Consider the following 10140-nt stretch of genomic DNA (forward strand, 5'->3'; position numbering starts at 1 on the left):
CACTTGAATTATTCCTTTCCTCAAGAACCCAGTCCCTGGCTTAGAGCTGTTCTCCAGTCTCATACCTATGATGACTGTCTTGTTATGGCTCCCAATACTATTGCTTGCACTGGCTGGCAAGGAGAAGGTTGGGAGAGCCAAGGATAATCTTGACAGCACCAGAACCAGCGCTGCAGCTGTATCCTTCCCCCTCAAGCACCTGCCCAAGCCCTTCATTGTATCAGTGTTCATGGAGAGCTAGGCATTTAAGGCCTTCTCACAGACACTACCTCCAGAGTGCCGTTCAGTGGGCTCAAGAAGCACATGTCATAAACCCAACTCCGAGGCAGACACGCCCACCTTATTTGCATGCCACATTCCTTCCTGGCTGCTTCAGCATCTCTGCTTCTGGAAGGCAATACCTTCTCATCAGACTGGAGGCTAAAGCAGAACATTTGAAAGTTCAGGCACTCATCATGATAGTCTCCATAGGCACATCCACACCATCCCGAGGAGGAGCACAATATCTTCTCCCACAAGCAAATCTACAACCAAGAGGAAGTACTGGCTGAAAGTGATAGACGGCAGCCCAAGTGTGACAGACAAGTGGTCAAGGAATACCTAGATGGAATAAACACATTCAGATCTCCGGGGCCTGATGAACTCCATCCCAGAGTCATAAAAGAGCTCGCAGAGGGACTCTCAGAGCCACTGTTTACTATCTTCAATAAATCCTGGAAAACAGGAGAAGTGCCAGATGACTAGAGAAGGGCCAACATTGTCCCCATCTTCAAAAAGGGGGGAAAAGGTGAACCTTGGAACTCTGACATTTTCCAGGGTAGAGGCCTCACATGGCTTTCTGATTACTGGGGGGGGGGGGGGGGGCCCCAGGCTCTTCTGCCTCAGTTTGGGGAGTGGGAGTCCATCACATGCCCTTGTGGGAAGAGAAAGCCACCAGGCAGGTCCTAGGTGTCCAAGCAGCCTTGCTATCCAGCGTGGTCTGCATTGCTGCCTATTCTTGCCTGTTCTCAGAATGCTTGCTTTGCAGCAGGAAGTCCCTGGCTCAGGTGCCAGCATCTCCAGGTAGTACAGGGAAAGACCCCTGTGTGAATCACTGGAGTGTTGCAACCAGTCAGGGGTCCTCCATTTTTTTATATTGGTGGGCACTTCAGGAACTTTGAGAGTGTCACGAGTGCTCTCAGAAAATGGTATTCATGGGGCATGACAAGTCTCCGCTGTTATGGGAGAGAGAGAAATGCATGAGGCTATGTTGACATAGCAAACAGATATATGCTAATGTAAATACAGTATCTAACCTTGTAGAACCAAGTCATGAATGTTCATAGGACATTTTCATCTCCCTGGAGCAGTGCAAAATTGCAAAAGCTTAGGACAATGACAACACACATGCACAGGACCAAGGGATATTTCTGTTGCAGGGAAAAGTACAAAATGCCTTCATATTTATCTCCGTGCTTTTCATTGACAGCATGGGGTTCTTTCTGTTTTCTTTGCCATTCATTGTAAGTAGATTTTTCTATAATAGGGGTCAAAAGCTGATTTGCAAATAATCGTGCACTGGGCAGGGGATTGAAATGGGAGGATTTAAGGCCAAGCTGTGCATTTCATACCCTTAATTGAAACCCTCTGGGAGGTAATGTGTTCTTTCTCCTATTTGAGTCCTCTAAGCTGCTATTAAAATCATCCTCTGCACTCTGCATTTGGCCAGTGAGACCCTGGATGAGATTAAGGCAGTGGCTGGAAGAGAGGACCTGCTTTGCCTTCCCCGCCTCCTCTTACTGCAAGGCACCCTGATTTCTGAAGGTGGTCAGCCAAGTGGATCCAAGACCACCTGAGGCTAAGAGCAAGATGGTCCCCTGCTCCAGAAGCCTGCTGGACTGGAATCACCTCTGATGACGGGACAGCGTCTTCCACCCCTCCCAAGGGCAGCAGAAAGCTCGGCGGGCCTTAGAGACGGACTGTGAGTGGGTGGAAGAATACATGCTTTGCACGCCGAAGGTTCCCCGTTCCAACTGAGGGTGGCAAGAAGTCCTGTCTGAAACCTCAGAGAGCCTCTGCCAGTCAGTGCTGACGGTACTAAGCCAGAAGGAACAATAGTCTGGCTTAGTGAAAGGCAGCAATATAGGATCCTATGAGCGGGGGCGCACACAGCTCTGTTCTCCAACACGGGGGCAGGCACAGGGGACTCGGGGACAGGGGAGGCCAGTGACACCCATGCCGGTGAGGCCCCTTATCCATTGCAGCTTCTATTTTGAGCATTACAGGAGGTATCCATGAGCACAACTCCATCCACAAATTAGGATTACCATCATGGAGCACTAGCCCACCCACCTCAGGAGGAATGGCTTGGAGGTTGCCCCAACCTTCTCCTCCTGCTTCCTGAGGCCTTGGCTCATCTACCCAATGGCAGAGCTGGCCCTGTTGGCCAGGAGGCAGGGAAAGGAGAATGGACATAGGAAGAAGCTGTGTTATATCAGGTGGGACCAGGCTTTCTGCCCCTCTAACACAATGTATTTCTGCTCTAACTGGCAGCATCTCTGAAGGGTTTCAGGCAAAGGAGGATTTCCCTCATCACCTGCGACCTAATCATGGGAACTTATGGGAACCCACCTATTCCAGCTTCTGGCTCAGTGCAGGAAATGCAAGCTAGAATAACCAACAGGCATATTTATTTCTTGCGTGCTGCTTGTGATTATGTGCCATCTCGGACTTAGGGAGACCCTATGAATGAAAGATCTCCAAAATTCCCTATCTATGACAGCTCTGCTCCGATCGTGTAATTTCAAGCTGTGACATCCTTTATAGAGTTAATCCATCTCATGTTTCGTCTTCCTTTTCTTCTGCCTTTGACTTTCTACAGCATGCCCATCCTCTCCAGTGAGCCTTGGAGCAGAAGGAACGTAGGAGAAAGCAGCTTCTCAGCTAGAAAGTGCAGAAGCCGGAGGCATGAGTCAGCACCAGATGAGGCCCTTTTCTACCACAGGAGTTGACTCAGCACTGTGACGCAGTGTCTGTACATCATGATGCAGCAGCTATAGGAACAATCACCGGGCTTGCTAAGGAAGATGGAAAATGCTGGAGGGAGAATTTCAGCAGTCAGAACAACAGACTGCTGGCGTTCGTTCCTTTAAAATTGCCCCAGCCCACCTTAATTAAGGGTTGCTCCAGCTGCGCATGAAGCACCTCAGCTACAAATGGCACTTTGAATCTAAAGCTGGGCAGCCGCACTGAGGTTAGCCTGTGCAACAGCATTTACGTAAAGGATTTCAGCGCAGGGCTGCAGCCTTCAGCCTATTTCCCAAGCTCCTGTAAGGTCAGGAGGACACATGTGTGACACAATGCGCACAGGGCTGTGTGTGTCATTCTTCCCATTCTTGGGCTCGTCCTTCAAGCCAACGAAAATCAAATCATACTGTGGCAAAAAGCTTCATTCATTTCTTCTCATCACTCGCAGGCGTGATTCTAAATCGCTGCTGAGGGACAGCAAGCTGACACCTCCAGATGTCTTGGTCCACCACTCCCTTTGTCCTCACCATTGGCTTCGCTGGCTAAGGCTGATGGGAGTTGTAAGCTGGAAGTTCTGGATGGCCACAAGTTGCCACCCCACGATGAGTATTATGGAAGAGCTGACCTTGAAAATAAGCCCAAACTCTCTAGAAATTCCGGAGTGGATATTTCTACAGTATCTCTTGCTTTGGACAGTCTCTGGTACATGAAGGTGTCCTTCTTGGGCTGGGAACATGATTGGACTGAGGGGCTGCATTAACAGTGAGGCTATTGCTGGCTCTCGGGCAGATACTTTCTAAATGCATCACGAGGCTTAAAAGCACAGAGTGCCTTGCAGTTTGGTCCTGAGATGCATGGTCATGCTGTTTAGGATCTGAAGAAACCTCATGGATACACCTCTCATCAAAGAGAAAAAGAAATGCACCCCTCCCCTTTTGTTCTTCACGGCACTCAGTTTTAGAGCGCCAACAAATGTTAAGCTTTCACACCTGGGGTGCCATTCAGGCTTACCTAGTGTATGTAGTAATGACAACTGGACATCCTCCAGATACAGTGGACCACAAGTCCCATCATCCCCAGGCAGCACATCCAATTAACGTTGTATTACATCTGGATGGCACCAGGCTGGGGGGAAGTATGTTTAGCACAGCAGCGATCAGCATGTTATGGATTGCACGGGGTTTATTTATACTCCGCTTGTGAGCCTTCCTTCCCACCTGCAGGAACCTACTTGGAAGCACTCGATCTTGAACGGTGCTATTCTGGACTCCCCTGATTAGTGGATCGTGTCTGTGTGATGCCACCTTACACGTGTCAATTCCATCAAGACAACCCCACTGAGCTTCATCCCAGGTGTATCTATGTACAACTGCAGCCTTAGTCTGGGAAAACGCACCCCTTCCATCTGGCTTGCATTTTTTTCAGCCTAATACACCTTCTGAAACTATTGACTCTTGTCAATATAAACGCCGTCTCGTTTCTCCCTTCTCTTTCTGCTGACCAATTAATCAGTACTTTGCCTAGTGGGGAGCAGCTTCAAGCTTCAATTAGGGCTTGCCATTGTTTGCTTCTCCTTCCCGGCAGCTCTTGAGAGAGGTTAGCATGTTGCAGTCATGCACTGCCCTCCAGTTCCATCTTTATTTAGCTTCAAAAGGATAGTTTTGTGTTTGGGAGATGGCATCCCAACTCTGCCTTATACTTGTTCTTGAACAAAATAATTTCCTTTAATTTCATCAGCTTGCCATCTGGGAAATGGGTGCTTTGTGATTGGCCAAACCTATCAAGGCAGCCAGCTTATGAATGGGTAAGCCCTGCACAGCAGCCGTTTTGCAAGCCCACCTGCAAAATTACCTCCAATTTCCACTAACTCAAAAGAGCTAGCAATCCCTGCCAGATAGGCAGAAATGCTTCTTGCCCCTTCCCACTTTCCACCTATGTCTATAAGCAGAGATGCAGCCCCCGTGGCACTACAGAGTCTGAATGATGCTCTGGATTGCCACGATTCGTGGATCACAGACCCGTTTTCCCCACCACCACCCAGTTGTCCTTGCATTGGTTTCTTTACTGCGCTGCTCGAGGAAGAGTTGTGAAGAACTCAAAAGCTTGCACAGCCTTTTGTGATCTTTGCCTTGGGCTGACGAAGCAAATACAAATGTTAGCAGCATTTTCTGCAGGTACTTACTTCTCCATCTCACCTCAAGTAATAATCCTCAAAAGACACGTAATAAGCAATGAACATAAGTTTATTTAGTCTAAACCGTGTGCTCTCTTCCAAGGAGTGCCCGTGGCCAAGTACGTACAGTACATTCGTCCCACCACAGACCTCATGCTGCATCTGCAAGACGGCTTTCATCCATGGGAAGCATATGGGGATGCAAAGATTATGTAACAGACCGGCTGTTTCTCATCCACACTAAGGTACCCTTTGCACTTTCACAAAATTGCTAGCAATCTGCTTTTTTTAAACATGCACACATGTCAGCAATTAGCTTCAAGTTCTTTTCAAAAGACAGAAAAAATGTGTGAATATACCCACTCCTGGTGGGGTACAAAGATTGATGAGAGTCCCTCCTGATGCCAAAAGAAATGCGAGGTGGGGATGGGGGAATCTATGCCTATATAAACCTTCCTATCTTTGACATTCTTATAATGGGCCATGCTTTGCAATTCAGGACAGGGAATATTGCAAGATCTGAGTCAGTGCTGATCCTCTTCCCTGAAGTACAGTGAGATACATTACCCAAACCTCGTTTATCCAAATTTGCTTTGCTCTATCAGTGCAACGCTGTTAACAACTAATCTGCTTACTAAAACAGCTGGTTATTAGAGATCCTGGGAACTTGTACGATTCTCTGACCGCGGTCCTATGCCCATTCACCTGAGACTAATCTCCACTGAACTCAACAGGGCTTGCTTCTGAGTAGGTTGAGATTTATTTGTATATCGGTTACAGTTGTTTGTATATGGTCACTCTTCATGATGAACTTAACCCATCACACAACATGTTCCAACGTCTTTAGCCTTAGAGACAAGGAGTTGCATTGTAGCCCTATTTATGGCTGGCATCTGCTCTTCTGTCTTTAACAGCACTAGGATGGCAAGGCAGAAAGCTCCTTGGCGCCATTTCTGAGCCAGGCTGCTGCCAAGGCTCAAGAGCGAAGCCCGAAAAAAGATGGCAAGCCGCGCTACATTGATTTCAGTGGAGCCTTAACATATCTGACTGGATATTGGATTGTTAACAGAGCTGGGAAAAACAGCACATAAAATTGACATTCTGTGAATCTGGCCAATTCAAAAGTTGATATTTAAAGAGTATCACGCACTCCTTAAAATTAATTTCTAAGCTTACTTAAGAGTATTAGGATACCATGCAAATGACTGTCAAAATCACCATCTGCTCTCCCTTCTGATACTGGGAATGTCACTTTCAAATACTAGACAAAATGTAATTTGTAGAACAGTGTTCAGGAACAAACCTCTTGATGTTTGAGCCTAAAAAGTGGAAAGGTGGAAACTCAAACCGCATCACAAAAGTTCAAGGTTCACTTAGCACTTAAAATGCACATCTGAAAATGTGTGTGGCAAAGTCTAGAGAGCTGTGCTCGAAATCTCTGTGTTAATATCCTTTTCTCGCCCTCACCCCAGACCTTTCCGCTGTGGGCACTAATGAACCAACCAATTATGCTTACGATAACATTTTGTTGGTTTGGTACTTTTATTCCAATCCTGAAGTGTCAGGCATCTTTCTTTCTTAAGTTTCTAGCCCTCTTGGTTGCACATTTAAGATCTGTGAGACAATCCAAATAATTCCTGTAGATTTGGTGCATACTTTTGCATGGGGCTCTCATGAACACATCGTCTTCAGCCCCAGTCCCTACGCCCACTGTCTCCCAGTGTCTGATTGTTCTTCCCCATCAGTCCAGTTCCTGCCAATCGGTTCTCATTAATATTTAAACTACTATAGCACTCTATTATTTTTGCTGCAAAAGAATAATACATTACAAGCCAAGTTCTACAAAATTCTAGCTCCTTTTGCAATTAAAATATTATATGACTTTGCCCAATTCTGCTTAGAGGGCACAATGCATTTGTCTAAATACACAGCCCTACCTAACCACAACTAGCATGGCTTTATTGCAGACTTGGTTGGTACATGCTTTGAAGGGTGATTCAATCTAGTCCCTCAGTGAAGTGACCTAAAGTGCAGCTATCATTTGTATACTGAGATTAGAAGTCTTTACTGCCTCATACACACAAACCAGTTGGATGCAAGCATACAATATTCACTGGATATTCTGCCCCAAATAAATACCCTGTGGAACTCAAATGGCAAGGAAATGTCACTTTCTACATTAAAAGTGCTGTAAAAATACCTTCAAAAGTTCCCATCAGCTAACTGGAAGGGCGCAGACATTAACCCCAATGCGTCATTACACTTGGATGAATTGCCCCCCACCCCCATAATCAGGACAGATTCTCAACATGAGAAATAGCAGTGTTTCTGTGTGCTAGACCTTGCACATTCAAAAGAGTGATCCCCACCCACAACCTGGGTCAGTAAATGCTGTGCAGCTGGTTATGGAATAGTTAATGCAATCCCTGGAGAAAACATGGCTTCTGAGTCCTCTCTTAGAAGTATTGTCCAAAAGAGCAGGAAGGGGCGATTCATGGTACCTCTTGGCTTGGTTGCAGTTCCTTAGTCATTTTTTCTTAGGAGATAAGAGAAGCGTTCATATGTACAAGGGCAAAATTAAGGCAGTTTGCTTGGATCTAGTTCCCTGCAGCTGATGTGGGGTGGAAGATCAGAAGCTAAGCATGGTTCACAGCTTGCTGGGATAGAAGAACCTGTCTCAAGGAAGAACTAGCAGGGTTCTCAGGTGAAGGCCAAAGTCTGTCCAACAGATGCCAACATTTGAGTAAACCAGCCCTCTGCATCAAAGTCCTAAAGCCAGTGGAACAACTTTGAGCTTGAATCTTTGGCAGATAATCTGGGAACTCTCTCATCAAAAAACACACTCCAATATGGCTTGTTCTTCTCTTTCTGATGGCTTGTTCTTCTCCTGCTCCTCATTATTCAAAGCCCCATAGATACCATGGAAGCAGCATGTCCTGTTTCAGGAAAACTTGTCTGCTTTAGGAATTATTCACACTGAAATGTTTCCAAGTTCTGAAAATACAGAAGCTGTCATGAAATAGCAGGTGCATATGCTTAGACAAAAGAGGAGCTTCTGCAGAATAAGTGGCCACTTTTCTCATTTCCTAAGAAGCAAGTGATACAGACTTCCCCACCTTCTGCTCCCCTCAAGGTTTCCTAAAGCCACGACTCCTCATTTTGTCTGGGATGCACCATGTAGAAACCCTAGACATGAGGAACAGTCCCAGAGATCAGTGCCAATGCATGATAGCAGTAGCAAATGGACTGGACTTATCTGCTGCAATCAGGTGGTAAAATGTTGCTTCTTAAGGCAAAGCTTTTCCAGCTGATTCTCACTATCATCTCACCCTACCATAGTCCCCCACCCCACCCCAAAAGCCAGCTCCGTAGTCTTCAGGGATCCACTAAGCCAGCAGGCAGCAACAAACCAACAGCTGTCTCTTGGATGATTTTGAACCATGTGTCTGACAACCAGCTGGCCTTAAGATTTCATGGCCAACAAGTGACAGAGATGCACGAAGACGGTTATTTTGATGAAAGGTCAAGTATGGTCAAGAACTGATCCTCTGGGTATATGGTATCTTTAAGCCTATGTATTTACGCCTAAACATTATGGTGACCTTACAAATTGATCAAGAACTCTTGTCTCAAAAAATGCCAACATGAAAATCATGGTTTGCAAAAATTAAGGGATATCGTAAAATAGTATCACTGACTATATTAAATAAAAAGATGGAAACATTTTAAAACTGGAAATTTTAATGGTGATTGGGAAGCATTTATCCTGTTTGTGAAGGTTAAATTGTATATTGACGTAGTTTCATACATTTCAAATGAGTTTCAATTAAAGAAATTGAACTGCAAAAGAATAGCACAAGTTGTTTGAGTCGTGCACCTCTGCAGATACTTATCTTGCAATTTAGACATGAAATATGTAATATTTATATAGCTAAGGACACTGATTAATATTGAACGTGTTTTGCTAATTACCGATCTTTAGAATACTTGCTGATATCTAAGTTATTTATAAGGCTCCTTTCTCAGCTTAAGAGGTTTTGCCTTTTATTGGTTTCAACTCAAATCGTTAGCGTTTTTTTAAATCTGAAATGTGAAAATCTGGGTTTCGAAAAGGCTGGCCGGAGCGGCCCCACCCCCGCAGTGCAGCCTTCGCCGGATGAGATGGTCCCGAGAACCGGTCGTCTCCAAGGGCGCAGCTGGAGCGGGGCGCTGGGTCCTCTGCTGGTGGAGAACGAGCCACGGAGGACTCGGTGGCCACGAGCGCGTGGAGAGGGAGGCGAGAGGACTGCCACTGGTAAGGCCACCCTTCGCTCCTGCCTCCGCCTCGGCAAATGCCTTCCTCCTCCTCCTCCTCCTCCTCCAAGGACGTTCCGCAGGGAACCGACGGGCGCCCGCGCGCACCCGACCCTTCAGCCAGCCTTGCGCCGCCCTGCTACGGCCGCGGGGCGGGTGGCGCTGTCGCCCCCTGGAGGCTCCTCTTGAAGGGGGACTCCGGCGGCTCCGCGCCGCCCGCTCGACCGCGGCGCATCCGCCAGGCCGCCCAGGGCACGCAGCCGCCCAGTCCCAGCGCCGAGGCCAGCAGGGCCGGCGGCCGGGCCTTCTTGTAGCGCCGCAGAGTCTTCTTCAGGCGCTGCCCGTGCGCCGTCAGGTGCAGCTCGGCCTGCGCCACGCCGCTGCCCAGGCGGCCCAGGCTCTCGGCGCGGGTGGCCATGCGCAGCTCGGCCTCGATGAAGACGCGGTGCAGCTGCTGGACGCGCCCCTCCAGCTCCGAGACCAGCCGCCGCCGGCCCTCCGCCTCCAGCAGCCGCCGCCGGGCTTCCGCCAGCTCCAGCGCGCCCCGCACCGCCGCGGGCAGCGGCGGCGACGACGCGGCCCCGCCGCCGCGCACCTCCAGCTCTCGGCGGGCCGCCGCAGCAGCCGCCGCCTCCGGCTCGCGGGCGTCTGGCCTGCGCCGCGGTGTC

General features: G+C 48.0%; 1 protein-coding gene across 1 annotated transcript in view; it reads right to left on the reverse strand.

Annotated features, from left to right (window-relative positions):
- Window positions 1-8929: 8929 nt before the first annotated feature.
- The window catches only part of TRNP1 (TMF1 regulated nuclear protein 1), a 1746-nt gene continuing 535 nt past the window's right edge, over window positions 8930-10140 (reverse strand). The window contains exon 3 of the mRNA XM_044435280.1: window positions 8930-10125. Coding sequence (XP_044291215.1) covers window positions 9612-10125 — 514 coding nt within the window. The 3' untranslated portion in view covers window positions 8930-9611. The remainder of the gene's footprint in view (window positions 10126-10140) is intronic.

The sequence above is a fragment of the Varanus komodoensis genome, unplaced genomic scaffold (genome assembly GCF_004798865.1).
Source record: "Varanus komodoensis strain SLA01 unplaced genomic scaffold, ASM479886v1 scaffold29_1, whole genome shotgun sequence".
NCBI classification, from domain to species: domain Eukaryota; kingdom Metazoa; phylum Chordata; class Lepidosauria; order Squamata; family Varanidae; genus Varanus; species Varanus komodoensis.